Source organism: Xenia sp. Carnegie-2017, unplaced genomic scaffold (genome assembly GCF_021976095.1).
Source record: "Xenia sp. Carnegie-2017 unplaced genomic scaffold, XeniaSp_v1 HiC_scaffold_6, whole genome shotgun sequence".
NCBI lineage: Eukaryota > Metazoa > Cnidaria > Anthozoa > Malacalcyonacea > Xeniidae > Xenia > Xenia sp. Carnegie-2017.
In genome coordinates, this window is record NW_025813526.1 from 3357883 (window position 1) to 3377750 (window position 19868).

Here is a 19868-nt window from a genome sequence, read left to right on the forward strand (position 1 = left end):
GAGGGGAGAAATGCTTGTACACAGCTGGATAATTTCTCCAAAAAGATTCCACTGCACGACAAGAGGATGCAACCCATCTAGTTGTCAAAATTTTCTCGACATTACGCAGTTGGATATCCAGGTCTGCAGTAATAATTTTCAGTTCTCTCTGCAATTTAGCAGACTGAGAATAAATTGCATAAATCTTACCAAAGAAATCTTCAATACGTTGGGTACCATCAACTGGTGTGGGTACCTTCATTTAAGTAATGTTGCGAATCCTTTGGTTGCCCCCATCATCACTAATGCGCCATCACTGGTAAATGCAATAAAATTCTTTGCCAAGTATTCGTCATTAATTCCGTTACTTTTCAGTGAATCTAAAAGTGATTCACAAGTTGAATTTGAGTCTTGACCCCCCAGTTTAATAATACTTAGAAAAATGTTAACAGCAAAAGCGTTTATTATGGACCTCCAATTCACGACCAGGCAGGATTCTTTTGCATTTGAGGTAGCTTCGTCAATTACAATGGAAATCTTTTTGTTATTTTTGGTAATTTCTTTAATAAGATTCTTAAGCATCATTGAGGCAATTGTATCAATCATTTCTGTGCAACACCACCTTGAGTGTAGAGTAACCCCAAGATTTATTCCATTTGTCTGCTGAAGCTTTATCAGATTCTCATAGTCCGAGTATGGTCTGTTTTCTTTAGCAACATAGTAGGCAGTTCTGATTTTTCAGTTGTCGATTGATATTGTGCAACAGATAAGCCAGTTGAGCTCTGGATAACTCTCTTTTTCTTTTCATTGAGAATTTTGATTGCAGTTACGTGTGCAGTGCTTTTTGCATGCTTGGCAATTTCTTTTCTTAGGTATTTTTGTGCTGCTGCCGTTTCGAGACTCTTCGTTTTGCATGGAAAAACAGTATATTCTATCCATTCTTTATTCATGTCGCTTTGTAGTTTAGCATGCAGTCCAAGATTGTTAACGTTTCAATCCGACAGCGAAGTTTTCCATTTGAAAACATAATCCATGGATATGCTAAACTAAAGTAATCTTGTTGCTTAACAGACCCACATGGAGGGGTGATGGAATGAATAGATGCAGATAAATGTTCATTAGAGTTTGGAAATTCATTGAAGGCATTGTTTACCGTAGGTTCCTGTGTGTTTTCATCAAACTTCCTCAGCTCAGTCTCTTTTTTCGGAGCTGTTGCTGTCGTTGATTTCAACCATTGCCAAATACTTGCCTTTTCCTCCGGCTCTAGCTTTTGAAGCGTGGAAAACATCGTAATTTATTTCATTTTGCTTGGTGGAACTGTTGAGTTTTTACGAGGTACAAGTTTCAGCTTGCACATCTATGTCTTCATTTAAATCTTCAAATGGTCCGAAAAAGTCCAACAATATACATGTTTTACTTTTTTAGACATATTCACAGTGTTGATTTAAGCAGTCATTATTTTTGCAGTAAATATTTGTTGGTTACTTGCGCCCACGACACTCAATAATCATAAGCAGCCATAATTAGTCCTTCGTGTAAGTTTTAATCTAAGTTATTCTGTTTGAAACCTACACAGCATAAATGGATGATAGTGGCATGATCGTGTGAAACAATAAGACAAGAAAAATTATCGACTTATCAAGAACGTAATTTTAATAATTTTTGATTGTACTTCATGAAAATATAGTGAAGTTTTTGTCAATAGTGTCCTTTTAAAATTACCCATTCAATAGTAGAAGGGGGGCTCAGCCCCCCCAGAACTTGAAGAAAGGGGGCTCCTCCTCCAAGCGCCCTCTCCCCACTCCTACAGCACTGGGTAAAAGTGATAAGTTAATAGTTCTTAAAAGAACAGTTTTAAGCACAGAACACAAACTCAATAGTTCTAAAAGAACTGTTATGAAACTAAACGACACGATGCATTTCGGCAGACAACTCCTCAGGTGTCAACGTCTGCTAAATGAAAATTTTAAAATCTACCTATATTTATATTGCCAAGAAAGAATGTACGTCATCTCCAGAGGAGGAAATGACGCTCAAAACAGGAATAAATTGAAAACATAATCCTTTTTGTTGGCAGAGGACGAGATTGGTTAACTTAATTAAAACAGCCTCCATGACGCGTAACTGAAAGAATGAACGGTATTTCTTAATGATTCTAAAATTGTTGTCTGAATAAAAATCAGCAAAATGGGAGTTACTCAAGAGATGCTTGCCTATTGCGGAGTCACATGAAACTGTACGAAAAATAATTTAGTTTCGCCTACCCTCATGGAGGCTCTTTTAATTAAGTTAACCAATCCCGTCCTTTGCCAACAGAAAGATTAAATTTTTCCCAGGATTTAGCGTAATCTTCCCTTTTGGAGATAACGTACTATAAAGTATTACTTACAGCTGTTTCTTTCAGCTTATAACTGACGTCAGTGAGGTAACTTTTTTGTTAAGGCGTCTTGCTTTTTGTTGGGTCGACTTAAGTTTCTTTTTAAGTTTTGAAACCTTTTGCTGATGAATATTCCTCATTTCCTCTCCTTCATGGTCTTCAACCATTGTCTTCTTCTTTGGAGGATTGTCATCGTCACTCTCGACAGTCCTAATTAGCGGTCGCTTTCTCGTCGTGGTGGTCTAACAGATTTAAATGTTTTCTGAACATGTTGGTGAAATTTTTGATCTTGCAGACAGTCGAAGTTGGTTTTATCATGTTGCTGTACGATGCATGCATATCGTGCAGCAGGCAGAACTAATTTTAGTTACATTGTGCAACTTAGTGTGAACTATTACATGTATATAGTTATGCAATATAATAAACTTTTAAATAGTAATTTTTTTCCAATCTTTGTTTCTAAAAACTATTATCCTAAATATTTCTTTAATTGTTATTCACCTTTTTCATATGTTGTGCAAAGAGTTTAAAACGAGTTGGAGCAGCATCTTTTCGCAACTTAACAACTTTTCCAGATCTGTCAGAAAAGCTTTCCAGAAAGTGATCTGAACACAGCCTGCTTTTCGAGCTAGGTGTCCAACGTTCTCTGTGTATATTTTTAATAGATACCTTTCTTCTTTCAAGATCAGCAGGGAATCTTGTCAAAAGTAAAAAAATCGTTGCTATTTTTACCGTTGATCAAGTAGAAATGTAGAAAAAAGTGCACTACACGCATAACCTCCCTCATTACCATTATTCTAAGTAAATTTGTGTGCATATAAGGTAATTAAGAGCTTACCGATGAAACGTCCGTGGAAACTGCATTTTAATGGAGGTTTCGTCGTCAGATGGCCCTTCGTTACTGCTCCGATTGAGCTCGTCGTCTTCCTCATTCATTTTTTTTGCGTTTTGTATAGCCATATGCGCAGCATTGAGTGCCACGATTGTCTGGCATTTTTTAAAGATCGATAATCCGTTTTTGCACTATATGCTATTAGCTTTGATATTTTGCAAACCTCAGACTAAAGTACGAAATATGTATATCTCTATCTTTCGTGCCAATTCAACAAGCTGATCTCTATAATGTCTATGACTTGTTTCATCATAATTCTACAATAATTATCTAGTTAAAAACAATGTACAAAACACCATTTCATTAGCTAAAATTATATAAGACATAAGTGTATTGTTCCATTTCAAGTGGTCATTTCTTACATAAAACTAACAAAATGAAAATGTTACACTGAATTAGTCATGGAATTGAGTAAACTGGAATATAGTATTAATCATGCAGTCCTTTTTTACATTCTTTCTACATTATGACAACAGTCAACACCAAAGCTCCAGAGGCAGCAATAGTGAAAATAATTATCGTCTTCGAATAGCATGTAAACACCTTTAAATCAACAATTTTTAATTCAAGAGAATTTATTGGTACTTTCAAGACTATACAACAGATTTCGGCTATGTCATTACTGACCTGATCATCTGAAATTACAAATTTAATTTATAAAACCTGGGAATTTTTTTGCAAAAAACGTATTTTTCTATTCTAAATACATAATTTAGACTGCTCATACAGTAAAGTTGTAAATCCAATGAAAAAATGTGATTATTTTAATAGAACAGGCATATCACATAAATCAGTCAGAAATTGACACAGGTTACTAGCACAAATTAAATATTTTGTCCAGAATAAATAAATTTAGGTTTGATGTTTTCAATAACAACAATGTGTAGAAAGTTTTATATGCATATACATGACTGAATGGTAAAAAAAGACAATCAAAAGGTTGAAAACAGCAGCATAACATCACCATAACAGTATATTAAGCACTGTGGGTAGTGGCCATACATACCACTGGTTTAGACTATGACAATACATTGCTTATGTATATGTGTAGAACACAGTCAATACTACAAGTCTGGTGACTCTTCTTGCTTTAATAAGTAAATTTTTCCCCGTGTTGGACAGAGTGTAATGTATCAACCTGTGTTATCAACAGTTTCACAAGTGAACTGCTATTTTTACTTTTCAAAAAATTTGGTGTAACAGAGGTAGACTCTTCACATTTTTTCTGTAAATAATTTCTGAACGTATTAATTACTCACATCTTGACATAGCTATATTCCTTTGCCGACCAGAAACACCAGAAAAAAAATGCATTTCTGGTACAATAATCCAGTGCAATATTCAATTTTGTACAGTGAACAATATACTTTATATAAATCGTGAAAAATCTTTCAAACTGTAATATCCAACTCGTTTTACTTAATAATAAATATTGGAAGATAATTGCACGACGTTCGATTGAACATTTTGTGGCAGATTGTGCTGTAATAAGATATTTAGATGTGCAAATTCCAGTATTCCAAGCTTTTGTTGCTGCAGATGCTTTCAAATGGAGCTACTCTTGAAATCAATTTTACGGCGATGTATTGGCGTATTCTGCAATCTTTTTCTTGAAAAACTATGGTCACATTTATTTTTTTTCATTAATAGAGTAAACCACTTTATGTAACCGTCGTGACTTGCAAGTAATTGCAAGATATCAGCTTTGACCAAATATTTTCTAATACAACGCCATATTGATTCTCACTGCTTTGGGTCTCCGGAAGTAAATTTGCCCGGCGTCAATCAATACTTATTAAAGCCGTTGCACTATCTCGTGTATTATGAGATGTGTGATTGAAACCCACACAACCACACATTTCCTGTACACGCAATACGATGACGTATGAACCAGATAACAAATACGGCTAACTCGTTGTTTACAACTCACTTGACTCTGAAGATGACTACCGCTAAGGTTGTGAAAACGTCAGGCTACACAATACCAACTGTCCTTCTAAGGACTCTACTAACGTGGACGATCTTCATCCACAAACATGTTACGATACTCCCGGGCTCAAACCATTCACTTTATTACAAATATTTGTAGATTTTAAAGTTTCGTTTAGCCGACGTTGACACCTGAGGAGTTGTCTGCCGAAATGAATCGTGTCGTTTATTTTCATAACAGTTCTTTTAGAACGATTGAGTTAGTGTTCTATGCTTAAAACAGTTCTTTTAAGAGCTATTAACTTATTACTTTTACCATTCACCATGGTATTTGCGATCTTTAAAAGGATTTTCAAATATATGTTTATATATAGCAGGGATGCATATTTGCTTGTTTCATTTTATCTGAAAAGGCTTGGAAAATCTACACAGTTTTACACCTCTTGTTTAATTCAAATATCAAATTTCAAGATAACTATTTTCTCCGGAATCTGCTTTTTCTTAAACAGGGATAACTTATGGGAAGTTAGGATTAGTAATACGATGGTAGAGAAAGAGCTATGACAAAATATGTTGTCTAAACGGAATGAGCTAGCATCGCAATACAAATATAATTAAAAGTGCGTAGTCTAAGCTGTAAAACAACTAAAAATACGATCATTGACCGTGGAAATTCTTCAAAACGAGTAAACAAAAACATTTAGATATTAATATATAAAATATATAAAATACTTACTCATTTCAAGAGTGTGATGAAACATTTACTTTGCTCTATTTGATAAGCCAAGCGTTGCGGAAATGTTAGGAATGTCAACAAAGCAATCAATTCAAAATACCTGCGAAGAGCAGTGGCGTAGCTAGCGAAAAACATTTGGTCGGGCTCACGAGGCGCCACCATGGTTGGTGCGGAGCGAGAAAATTTTCCGAATTTAGACTCCCTAGAACGTCGGAAACGGCTATCTTAGAAAGCAAATGCGTGATATTTATGCAGGAAATAGAACCGTTTTGGTCAATTTAAATTGCCGAAGGTCTTATAGTAAAGCAGAGAAATAGTTCAAAAATAGTTGCAGATATGTGATATATTTTCTCAACACCACATACATAAATAGATACCTATGTACATCTTGTAAAGAAACTTTGACAAAAGAACCGAAAAAGGCTCAGATTTGTCATCAACAACCATCAAAAGTTGTGATGCCGTCCATTGTCGTGCTGAAATGACAATCATCATTGCCTGCATTAAAAAGTTCCCGGAAAAATTCTCACATGCCATGGACGTAAGACATCATCAGCTTGCTATCAGCCATATATGAATACGTATTTGTATAAGAAAGCAAGTCTTCGTGGTTTTTCAATGAACTTCTTTACTACCTCATCATGCAATGTGTTGGCGTCTTCTTTCTCTGACAGTATGTCTTTGTGAATGGAAATCCTGCAAAGAGAACTAAAACGTCCTTGGCTCATAGTATTTCTAAGATAATTTTTTACCCTCTTCAAACAAGAAAATGACCTCTCAACTGAAGCACTTGTAATTGACAAAACCCCATTCATCTTTAACAGTTTTACAACTTCTGGAATACTAGATTGAAGATGGAACTGAAAAATATATTTCAATAGTTCATCGCATGAAACACGGTGAAAGTCTTTATCTCTGTAAATAAAACAAAGTTGGCTAACTAGCATTGGTATGTCAAACATATCACCATAAACCTCCTTTAGAAGATTTATCTTTTCTGAGGGCACTTCACCTTTCCACATTTTAAACACCCTAGGGTTAACAAGGTCTAAAAATCTAAAACACTCCATATCCTGAAATCGCTCAGTCAGCATAGTCACAATTGTGTCAAGAATTTCAAAATACAGTTGTTTGTAATTATGCGGTTGGTCATACCTGGTTACTGGTGGTCCCACTTTCTCAACAGCCAGGTCGTACACCTGACAATATTCTGTATCATTTCTCAGAGAAGCAACAAAGGCCTTGAATCTCTCAACCCTGCTCACTCCATAATGAAAGTCAGTGTCCTTGTCTTGCAAGATAGAATAAAGTATGGATGACTGCTCAAGAATTCTATGGAAAACAAGTACCAATAAACAAAACAAGAAGCCATTAAGGTAGCCAAGTAAACCAGTAACCTTACTTAACGTTTCATGATCCCAACCTATTGGATTATCAGTAAGATTTTCAAATATGTCTATCAGTTTCTCATAGTTAGAATGCAAAACATTGATGACATGAGCCCTATAATACCATCTTGTGTCACCAGGACTAGGAAACTCAAGCCTATGGGATGATAGTAAAGCTTTTCTTTTTGGGGAATTGCTAGTAAAGGTGCAGAAAGCACTAATATTAACAAAGAAAATCTTAACAGGTGAAATGGAGGATGCAGCTTGACATAATACTAGATTTAGTCTATGGGCAGCACAGTGAACAAATTGAGCATAAGGATAATCCTGCTGAACTTGAGCTTGAACACCATTGAGATGACCAGACATAACAGATGCACCATCATAAGTCTGTCCAATAAATTTCTCTTTCACATTATTATATTGACTTAACTTACCCTTAACCACTCCACAACTAAAGCTGGATTTCCACTTCCCGGTAAGGACGGTAACGGTAAACGGTACACATGAAGGAAATTTTCCGTTTATTAATTTCCTCTTGTTTTGGCGGACATTTTAAAACAGATGCGCATCATCATGGCTAAACTTAAAACAAAAACATTACTGATGCTGTTGCTATTGAAAAGAAGAATGCAACTGCGAAAAAAATACAAAAAGAGAATGTGGGTTCGAAGAATATTTCAGGAAAGAAAGCAAAAAGGAGAGTTTCACCTTCTTGTAGAAGAGATGAGACTTTTTGATAGGGAATACTACTTCAAATACTTCAGGTAGTCCGTATCCCAGTTCGAAGAACTTTTGCAGCTTGTTGCTCCTAAAATCGCCAAGTGCAGTGAGAAAAGAGAACCAATATCTCCGAGTGAGCGGCTCTCAGTTACTCTAAGATACTTGGTCACTGGAAACTCTCACGCTTCGCTGTCAAGCAATTTCCGTATACATCCTACAACTATCAGCCGTGTTATAAGAGAGACCACGGCAGCTATTTGGGATGTTCTTTCACCCATTTACGTTAAGTGTCCCGAAAGTGAAGTCGAATGGAAGAACATTGCGAAAGATTTTAATCGCAAATGGAATTTTCCACATTGCTTGGGGGCAATTGATGGCAAGCATATAGTCATGCAAGCTCCAGCAAGATCAGGGTCGAGTTTCTTTAATTATAAAAACTCACTCAATTGTTCTTTAGCAGTGTGCGATGCACAATACCGGTTCACCCTCGTAGATATCGGAGACTCGGGCAGAAATAGTGATGGAGGCGTTTTTTCTAGTAGTAATCTAGGATATGCAATAGAACATGATCTTTTGGATCTACCCAGAAATGAGAAGATACCTGGATCAGAAAACAAATTTCCTTATATTTTTGTTGGGGACGAGGCATTCCGTTTGTCTGAGCAACTGATGAAACCCTACCCGCGCGAGGTACTCTCTTTGAAAGAGAGGATTTATAACTATCGTTTGTCTAGAGGATTTATAGCTAGGAGGGTCATTGAAAACTCATTTGGCATAGCTGCTGCACGTTTCCGAATTTGGCGACGCCCCATTATTGGTAAAGTTGACTTGGTCGTTTGTACAACAAAAGCAGTTGTGGCATTGCATAATTACTTGATGCATGGCAAATCTTTTGAGGCAAGTAGGTACTGTCCTCCAGGTTTTGCAGATACCGAAAACAACTATGGATTTAAAAAAGGAGCCTGGCGCAACGAAGTAGAAGCATTTCATAGCACAGCTGGGTTGGCTGACATTCAACAACTTGGTTCTAATAATTACAGTAAAATAGCCAAGAGAATACGAGAAAATTTTTGTGATTATTTCATGTCTGAGGCAGGGCAAGTACCATGGCAATTGAAGCATGTCACAGCAACACATGAATAATACAAGTTATCTTTAACTGGGTTTGACAATTGTTGGAGCATTCATTAATGAAACATGTACATATGAGTAAAGTAGAACATATATAATGTGCAGAAAGTTTGTAATTTCTTAAGTTTTAAGTATGCTAGTTTTCTAATAAACTTGTATAAAAATACCCACATATAACCAGAATTTTAATGCTCTAATCGTGATAAGGCCTTCAGAAAAAGCAACTGTAATTATAAATGACAAAACAACAAGCATCAGTTGAAAACCAATTTACCTTCAACAAAACACACTAGAATTAAATAAAACAAGAACTTAAACATCAAAATGGTATTTATAGTTCCAGTTAATGCAGTTATATAGCATGCAGTTAATCATTCATCACCAATGTCAAAGCTCATTAATACCTCTAAAAGTTTGATTCTAGCTCTCTTGTTCTTCTTAGATGAGAGTTGTTTTAAAGGTGCCACCAGACTTTTACAAAAAAGTAAATCAGAATCATTTGTGTCTTCACCAGATTTATTAATGTCTTTGACTATTGCTGCAGTAAGAGCTGCATTCAAAGGGTCATCATCTTCTTTTCGTTTTCGAGTTTTCGTTGAGGCTGCTATGATTTCTGAGGATGGTTTGGGCTTGGGTGATGGATTTCTCATTCCAGGTGCAGCAATTGCTATTTCATTGGAACTGCCTGAGGATACTTGAGTTAAATCAAATGGTGACTATGATCGACTATCTGATAGTCTGGGTACATTCACATTGCTTTTGCTTGTTGATTTTCTATTAGAAACACTATCTCTAAGGAAACTCAATTCAACAAAGAAGGCACATGTGGGTAACTTTTTTGCTTCTGCTCCAGATCGTGATTCCAATTCTCTCTTTTTCAGACACTTTCGGAAATTTTCTCTTAACCTTTTGAACTCATTTTCTGCTTCAATTGCTGAAAAACATATGGGTAAAATAACTAATTGTTGTCAAAAGCATACCAAGTCACAAATTTAAAAAGAAAGCATGTGGTGTGCAATACTCGCAATATTTTTATACACATCTGGTTTAATAGCAAAAAAATAAAAGCATCTGCAAATGAGTTTATGAACAAAATATCAATATCATCTGAAGTTTTGCTATGGACTTTACATAACTAGGACAAAACTAACAATATGGTTTTTTAGATGTAATGCTAGGTATGCAAACACACAGGTATAAACACATGAAATGGCATGTAACAAAGTAAAAACATGAGAGATTTTTCATTTCTGGTTACCACAATAAACATGATAAGCTTCCTGCTTGTCATTTGTCAAAGGATGCTTTGTCATTGATGCATATTTAGATACTGTACCTTGCACATGGAGTTGCTCTGAAATTTTTAACCATGCTTGTTTCTTCATAACACTGTTCTTGAACACTTTGGACTTCAAATCCCATAGGCAAGGATAATTTCTCACTTCATCAATCAAATTACTACTGAAGTGATTCTGACTTTGTAAAGAGTACTTGCTCTCTTCGTTATGTCCAAAATTGTCTATCGTATTATCACTGGTTTAGCTAAGCAGTTGCTGCTCCTTGGAAACATCTTCAGTCGCCGTCGTCTTCTGCATTATATCTTGATCCAATATATACGTGGATTCTTCAGATCCAGTAAATATTTGGCTACCATAATAATTGACATGCGGATTGCTTCTCTGAAAACTTAATAATTTTGTGAGCATCAATTCAGTATTATCCGCCATCTTGCTACTACCCAGGAGTCAATTTTTGTGGTATAATTTGATTGGCTAAAAAGTGAAACGGTATGAATTCCGCGGAAAAAAGTTGACTTGACTTCAACTTTTAAAATTGGAAAGCAGTACGGTGTGCATACCGTTTTGCGGTGCTACATTTTCTACTGCGCATGCCTGTACTGTTTGGCGTTTACCGTTTTCCGTCCTTACCGGGAAGTGGAAATCCAGCTTTACATCAACAAACCCAAGCTGTCTTTCAATGACACTTTCCCCTTTGTCCATTCGAACAATTACACTCAATTGTTCTTTGGTAGAAACATCAGTTGCCTCATCAACCTGTATACTTAAGAAAGTGCAGCAATCTATTTCCTTTAAAATCTCATCCTCTATTATCTTATCAAGACAATCAACCAAATCATTCTGAATATCAGGAGAGACTCCAGTAAACCTCCCTCCCCCAGCAAGGTGGGTTTCAGCAAGCCTGCCATGTAATCGCCTTTCAAAAACAGAATCCATCTTGGCAAAACTTTCAAGTAGCTCTCTATAATTTCCTCTATTCATGCTGCCACTAGATTCATCATGCCCCTAAATGCAAGCAACTGCCTAGACAAGTATAAAACAGCTTCTGTTATGGTTTTCAACATTTCCCTGTTTTGCCTTACCTCCTCGATATGACGCTGAATCTCTTCACGTCTGGCTTGTGACATGAGACAGTCGACACGAGGCTGAAAACCGTAGGTCCTCCAGGTCTTGTAAGCACCCATGTGCGATTTTGCCTTCTCATGCTTCTTACAATCGGATAGGAAATTCTTCATGTTTTTGAATCCCGTCTGCGTCCATGAAGATGACGATCCAGGGCAAAACAAAAGATAAGGCCAACAGAACAATGCATTCTTTTCTGAGCTACCACAAAGCCAATCTTTCTTCGAGTACCAACTTTCCTGAAAGCTTCTATTGCCTGTAGTCGCTTGTAAATTTGGAATTGGCCGCTGCTTTACGAGTATATTTTGCTCGCCTGATTGTCGAACAGAAAATGGTTTCTTTTGTAGTTCACTTATTATATCGATTTCATTAGACGAAGCCATTGTAATGTAAGTTGTCACGATTTCCGAACGTATATTTCGAAAGCTCAAAATTCAAGTCACGCTTTTGAAAATGAGCCCGACTAGATGTTGTTAAACGTTTGAGTGTGTTCACAGCTACTCTCAACCAATCAGATTACAGATATTCCCACTATAGATTTTACTACTTGGTCGGGCTGAATTTTCAGAGCCCGACTAGATGTTGCGAAACAGCGCATTTGAGTTTGCTCGGTTGCTGTCAACCAATCAGATTGCAGATAATCCCACTATAGATTTTACTACTTGGTCGGGCTGAATTTTCAGAGCCCGACTCAACTGCGTAATGCCTGGCACTAGAAATGCACTAGTCATTGTTGCTAAGTAACGTTTAAAAATATGATAATTTTGCTAATAACGACGCAATTTGACAAATATTACACTAATAGACTGTGGATTATTCCAAAAAGAGTCGCAGAATTTAAAATTTTCGCAAATCCAATTTTAAAGAAAACAAATTTTTCATTTTTGGGAAAATATTTGGGCCCGACCAGCCAGACCGCTAGCTACGCCACTGGCGAAGAGTGTATCTAACGCGGGTCGAGGAGGAGTATGGTGGCCCAGCGGGCCAAAGACTATAGACTTTTGGACCAGTGTACTTTTAGACTACACTTTACATTATAATCATCAGACTGGATCCAAAGCTAATTGATGTATGTTGAAGTCAGAATCTAATTTAACGTTCCAATTCACTAAGGTAAACCAAGAATTTCCACCCACCTTTACACAAAACTACGCATGTCATGAAAAAGATCAGCAACAAGTGATTGTTCCAGAAACCAACATTCCATTGAATGAAACAGATCTTGATGAGCTGCAAAGAACCATTAATCCTTTAAGGCCTTCTAATCATAATGGTGCTGACATATACATTGAGGTGCTTCAGTTTGTAAATACCAGACTGCACCAGGAAGACGAGTGACATTGTGAACTCACAAACAAGAAAAGCTAATTGACCTATTGTTCATTGGTGTCAATTCAGATAATACAAAAGAAGATATGTATGGCAAGGAAGGCTATAAATTTTTCATTATGTTGATTATTCAAACATTTTAGCAGAAAATGTTTTTTAGCACATAAATGCTGATGCACTGACAGAACAAAATTTAATGAAACATTAACATATTCACTTTAAGTCTTTAACTATAAAAATGATATCCAAAACAAAGAATAAAAATATTTCAAATTTGTGCATCATCCATATTAGCTGTAACAAGCTATGTTATTGCTGAAAGAGATGTATAAGCTGTTCCAAGATCAAATATTGGTAAATCCTCTTGAACCAAATTGCAAAGCCCTATCCAGTTTAGCTTTCAGTTCATCGAAGTTTTCATAACATGGAAGAACTAACAAATGAAAACAAGTTCTACTTTCTGGCAGCAGATTACAATCTTTTGTTCTGTCAACTTTGAGATGCAGGATTGTACCATTTGCAGGCAGTAAATCACACCCAGTCCAAAAAGACCTAGGAATGGACAAGTATTAAAGTATTAATATAACTAGTACCTTAAACAGTCAAACATTTAAGTTTTTTTTGGAGAAAGCAAAGGTCCAATTTAAAAGCAAGAAAATATTACTGACATTGATATTGTTCAAACAGATAAAGTTACTGCTGCTCCAACATATCATATATAATCAGTTGTGGTGCAAATATTAAAAAGCAAACCATATTCACACAAAAAAGCACATACATAGACTGACTACAACCAATTACAACCTTCCCTGCATCTTTCTACCAAAACACTTACCACTAGTTGTCCCATCAATTAGATCAATGTATTGTTTCAAAAACAACATCAGTTGATTACAATGAACGCCTTCTTCTTCTTCAATTTCAATAATTCTTTTTAAGTCGTCTTTATTAATAAGAGAAGCAGTTGATTGTCGATACGAAAAACGCAAAAATCCCGATCTGGACTTCCTTCGAGGTCAGCAATACAACCCAAAATAGAGTTGCGAAGGAGTCTTACAAAGTATAACCTGTCTGCCATGTTTTAGGATTGTAGACTTGTAGGTAAAACAATTGGTTTATTTTGTTTTCATTTATATTAATTACTGCATCAAGAAAATAAATTATAAATAAATTATAATGTGATCGAGTAAAATTTAATGTTTTGCGAGTCACGAATAATGTTACGTCATCATAATGGAATGTTCAACAACAAAATGCGTTTTAACAGAAATTGTACAGGACAAAATCCGATTATGAAATTCCAGAATGCAATATGATCAAGACAAAATGCACATTGCAAAGGATCAAATGCACATTGCAAAGGACAAATTGCGCATTAGCAATTGAAAATATGGCTTTTAATTTTGGCGGAGATCACCCTCCATAGCGGTGCCACATTTATTTTTTGGTTTTTCCATTATACGTTTTATATTTTATCTTATAGGAAGTTAGGATTGGTTATGGGAGGTTAGGATTAGTAATACGATGATAGAAAATGAGCTATGACATACGTAGTCCAAATGGAATGAGCCAGCATCGCAATACAAATATAATTCAAAGTGCATAGACTAAGGCCTGCGCTATACGGACGAATTTAATTCACACGAATTTAATTTTATTAACTTCGACAATAATGCGACAAAAACTCAAGGGAAAGTTATATGTCGAATTTTTTTGTCGAATTTAATTCATTTAACTCCGTGCTCGTCCCCAGACTCCTATCTACAGCTCATGATTTGGAAAAACAAGATGGCTCCTCCATCAGTTGTGGTATGTTTTACTACTGGAAAATGGTATGCATAACCACACTTACAACCATCTACATTTTACAAACTTTTTTATGTTTTAACACGTATAGAGTGATCATTAATGGAATCTTTATGTTTTATTTGAAATAATATGTTTAAAATAACTCTCACAGTTAACACAAGTTGGCAACTTGGCATATTTACACTTGTAGTAGATTTGCTACTAGATATTTAATTCATATGATAATGCAAATTGATATCTTCCGTTAAATCAAAGTCACATGGAGTAGTAACTTCCTAACAACAAATTGGCTATTGGAGTTTCGAAGGTTAATAAAAAAATGTATCGTTTTGGGAAAAAGTTTAAGCGTTCAAAGACGTTTTTCTACACTCGAGGCCCTCGACGATCACCTATTGATTCGGTAGGATAAAAATTAATTTGTTTCAAGTAACTCAATTTCAGCTTCAACTTAAGAAATGAAGTTTCATTTCAACTACCACATTATCTGATCTTTGAGATAATACTCTCCATCCATATACTTTCATAATGGAAATTTGCTGTTGGTGGGCTACAAACAATCAAGCTGCTTTTCGTATTACATAATGCTTATGATTGTGAAATTATTAAAGCCATTCATTCACTTGCATTTGTAGGGGAGTTATCTACGGATGATAATTGTGGTGGTATACATAGTTTCAAATACATATAGATAGCCCTCTTTGGTTTAAATATTTTAACATATTCACTAATGTGCAAGAATTGATAGTTGACTTTGGAATTTGTGAACTATTTTGGATTTCCTACTTTGCTCTCTGCAAGGTCTCTGTACATATTAGTACAATTATGTTGCTTATAAAGGTAAGAAGGAAATATGTTGCATTTAAGCTTGATTGTTGTAAGCCCACCAGCAGCGCCGAACAGATACATTTTCTTCCTATTGCAAGTTAATTGTTTAGTGGTAGTAAACATATGTGTGAAATATGTTTTAGTTGACAACTTATAATACATTGTTTCATCACAAAATAGATGGCCCCTCATAGCAGTCAATCTAAATCAAACGAAGACTACGAAGTGGAATGTAATGTGGTTAGTCTCTAAGTATCTCAAAATTATGAAGTCTGAAATATCTGTGTGGGATGTGTTGCATTAAAGTTGTGAACCTTAGGTGAAATGAAAAATTAAATATGTTACTTATCATATATGGAGCATTGCAAACTTTCTCTTAGGAAATGCATGATGATCATCCATTGTTAGAAGAATGTGTTGAGTCAAACATCACTCTTGAACAACCGTTGCATCTGGTTAGTTTTTAGTTGAATTATTCAGGTTTCTGTAAAGTAATACAGTAAATTCTTTATGCTTGTCAGAAAGCCAAAGTAATATTATAAACTCTTTAGATTTCCCAGAATATTGATGAAACTATTACCGTTGATGTCGACAAATCTCAACCTGATGAAGTAAGTGCAACTTGCAGATACAAATATAGTGCTCAGAGCAATATGAAATAAAGTAGCACAGATAAGATGATATTTGTTACGGCTTTCAAGTGATGCCCGATCATGAATCACCCAATGTTCCTTTTACCATTTTAAGAACTCGATTTTCTGAAGGTAATTTGAAGTTTTTGAGGTATTTCTCATTCTTTTACGAGAATTGTGAAATTGTTAGCGTTTCGCTACTCCCAATTGTAAACAAATAAACTTATAATGTTTAGCTCCTGAACTAGTGATCTATGACAACGCGTGCAAACTACACGAGTACTGCCTTAACCGCGATCCGGCTTTTTTTAAAAAATCCAAATTCATCGTCGACAAGTTTCATTGGAGAAACCATTCTGGTATAAAACTCGTATTTTATTATGCTAAGTGTGTCGAAATTGAAACGACTCATATCTTTGACTCTTATAGGTTGCTCAGAGGGACACGATATTAATAGATATCCCATTTTAAAAACGCACAACAGCCAAGCTGCAGAGCAGTGTAACTCTGTAATGAAACCACTTGCGTCAATGGTTTCATACATGGAATATGACAACTTTTTGCTATTTTCGAAATTGTATATTTGGTACAGAAACATGTTGCGCATAATAAAATGCAATCCTGGACGGGATGTTCCAGAGAGGGAAACGTTTCTTGCAATCAGCAATATTATCAGATAAGTAGTATTTGAAAACCAGTATTATTTAATTGGGAACCATGTTGAAACGAAATGCTAACACTTTGGAACAAACAAAAAAAAGTCTAAGTAACAGTTGAAATATTTTTCTAAATTCATCATTTTTAAAGAAAATACGTCATATTTATGACATGTCTGCGTAACGTATAGCTGTAACATTTTGTCCTCAAACAGCTTCATATTTTTCGCATTTATAGCATAATGAAAAATTTTGGATATGAAAATGAATGAAATCAATTTTTAAAATGTTGAAATCATAACTCGCACGATATTATAGCTTTTCAACGTCAATGGATAATGCTGGTACTCATTAGTTATTAAGTATATATATTTACTCCACGATTATTCTATGTAGTAGTAATGTTGCACCTCATGACACAATCAGAGTTTATATGAAGAAGTAATTGAACAAATGTGCCGAGCATTGACCATTTATATAACGCCTGTTTTTCATTGTGTGTAAACAGGTCGACTGTTACAGGGACTGAAGAAGCTCTTTTAGCTGCGTACGTCTTCCCTCACTGTTTATATTTTCTATCGATGAGTTGATGCATCCCTAAAATATGATAAAATTATCTGTTATATGTCACATACTGGAATATGTTGCTTTTAAATTATTTGCGTATTTTGCGACAGCAAATGTCTACATAACAAAATACCTCCTTTATTATTACTCTTGCAAACTCTAACAAATATACGCCGCAATCGTGACCATTTTTTTGCCTTGCAACCTGAATGGTGATTAAATAACAACGTTTGTGACATATCCATACATTGACTTTATAGATCAATGTGTTTATGCTTGTCAAACAATTACTCGACTTACATCCGCATAAATAGGCTCTGAAATGCTTCCCATGTGGTCTGGCCATTGTTGCTCTTCTTTTATGTGTTGGAGATACCTTAACGTTAAAAAGCTGTTTATGAAGTTAGAAAACATGTCGGTACATATCAAAAGAGGCAACCTGTTAGTTCAGTATGTATAGAAATAACAACCTTCTTATGTTTGAATCAACAGTTTTATTCTTCCAACCCATGCTGCACAACACGTATAAACGACTTGTCAAAACTTCAACGACCACTAGTCACCAATGTGTCCTTTAAAATATATCATGTCTCAAGTATCTCATAGAATTGAACTATAGAAACTGATTTTCTTTGTAAAATTCTTACATGTCGCAGACTGGTACAAAAATCATTTTATATTGATACATGTTCTTAGGTGTGTATCTCCTCACTCCATGTAAGTTGCATCCAGAAAGATCTAATGGTCGCTTTGATCTGAAAAAATTGCAAATATTATAACATGTAATTATCTCTAGAATCTAGGGTGAAATCTTAACCGGACACTTACACGTGTCCTTTCATGAGTAGTTTCTGTTGGAAAAAACTAGAAAAGGCATAATATTGTTCCCCATCGTCTTTTCTTTCTGCCGTTTTGCAGTAATACCTATTGCATTCATGTAATTTAAGTTAGCTTGTAACGTTTTTATTGCTTCCTTCTATATGTTAGATTTGAATCATTTCACATTACCTTAAAAAAAAGTCAATTATGGTATCACACAACCACTTGCTTCCATTTAATGTTTCGACATCACTCTTGTATATTACAATGCCATCAAAACAGTTCACTCTAAAAAGGCATTGATGCTACCTTTGTCGTTTTCCTTTTTGTCAAATATTTTCAATATATGAATGTCACCTTTCACTCTCTTCACTGCATTCTTTCCTGTCAAAGATATAGTTTTCTATTATCGTCAGGAATTTTCTTCACATATTCAATAGAAACATTTACATGAGACATTCAATTTTTTATTGACCTGATTGTAGTTGCTGGCTTTTTTCTTCTAGTCGGTCTCTTTTCAGATGTTTGCTCCATAAATACATAACTATTTTGAAAAGTTTTGCCAACTGTCAAACTAAAGTAGCCTATTCCTCCGTTGTCCATAACTTGGCATAAACACGGAAAATAGATATGGAATAGTTCAAACTGGGGACTCCATATTTCCAATGACGCACGAAGTGCTCCAGCAATGCATTGAACATGCGTGTTAGTAAGAGTAATCTCTAAAAAAGGGAATAATTTGCTTGTCATGTAGGTTTTCTAAATTTGTTTAGTATTAAAGAATTTTCTTCGTGATTTGAATTTTGAGAATGTTCACCTTCAGTGTTGAAATCTTGTATTTCTTTTATAATTTCTTCATTTGAAATTGCTTTACTTGTTTGTCGTGAGCGCTAGAAAAAGATGTGTTTTCTTTTATAAATAAAAAAACTTAGAGATTTACAGAGCAAAATATTACTTCGGATGCCAAATGACATTGATGTGCAACTCCGTATAGAAATGAATCTAGTTGAAGTCTATTGGGATCAATGCTTAAAGCGTTGAAAATGTCTCCAGGACAACTTGTGTCGTAATCATGTGGAACGCCCATGAGGTCTTTTTCGTGTGACCTACTCAAATATTATTAAGGAATCAACAAATTGTCATTTAGATTAGAACCGTTCAATCAGTCAATAAACATTAGCATTTCATACTTTAAATTTTTCGTAATAGGATGTTGATGTGTATCAGCTAAGTCCAACAATTCGTAGGCTGTTTCAACATATTTTAGGGGGTCTTTTAACATTGCGCGAACAATACAAGCTATTTCTCTCTAAAATGGATTGTGGTATCGTTTTGAAATTTAAAAAAATAAATGTGAGTTTCTAAAAGTTTTCTTACTTTTTCGTACATGTCTCTCATCTGTTGTAAATTCACTAATTGTGTATCCTCTTCCTGATGGGTATAGAAAAAAACGTTCATTTTTGGTACGCTGTTTTTTGTAATTTCCTGGACGTTCATTTACCCTTTCATCCTCTTTTATGTTATTTAATGCAGCTTCGTTATCAACAAATTTGTTTTCGAAATCTCCTCTTTTCTCGCTCTCATCACTTCTTTTATCTTCTTCGCTTGTATACGTATCTTTTCCAACATTCGCATCTCGATTAGTTTGCTTGGGAA

The 19868-nt window shown here is 35.2% G+C and overlaps 2 protein-coding genes across 4 annotated transcripts in view; both read right to left on the bottom strand.

Annotated features, from left to right (window-relative positions):
* LOC124458537 (TNF receptor-associated factor 6-like) overlaps positions 1-5987 on the bottom strand; it is a 58197-nt gene extending 52210 nt beyond the window's left edge. For all 3 annotated transcript variants that reach the window (XM_047008531.1, XM_047008530.1, XM_047008534.1), the window contains exon 1: positions 5914-5987. The gene's annotated coding sequence lies outside the window, so the exon portion shown is untranslated. The remainder of the gene's footprint in view (positions 1-5913) is intronic.
* Positions 5988-18036: 12049 nt separating this feature from the next.
* LOC124456895 lies at positions 18037-19771 on the bottom strand. Its single transcript, XM_047007204.1, has 9 exons — positions 19590-19771; positions 19403-19521; positions 19168-19318; positions 19030-19102; positions 18688-18934; positions 18570-18596; positions 18402-18500; positions 18222-18317; positions 18037-18148 (listed from the first exon to the last, which is right to left on the bottom strand). Exons 1-9 carry the CDS (start codon positions 19707-19709, stop codon positions 18037-18039), a joined length of 1044 nt encoding a protein of 347 aa, XP_046863160.1. The 5' UTR covers positions 19710-19771.
* Between the last annotated feature and the right edge of the window lie 97 nt (positions 19772-19868).

Excerpts from the sequence above, each read along its gene's own strand:
- LOC124456895 (XM_047007204.1), bottom strand. The coding sequence starts at position 19,709 with ATGAACGTCCAGGAAATTACAAAAAACAGCGTACCAAAAATGAACGTT. Across the intron at positions 19,522-19,589 it reads TGAGAGACATGTACGAAAAA|AGAGAAATAGCTTGTATTGT; the intron begins GTAAGAAAACTT and ends AATCCATTTTAG. Across the intron at positions 18,935-19,029 it reads ACAAGATTTCAACACTGAAG|AGATTACTCTTACTAACACG; the intron begins GTGAACATTCTC and ends TCCCTTTTTTAG.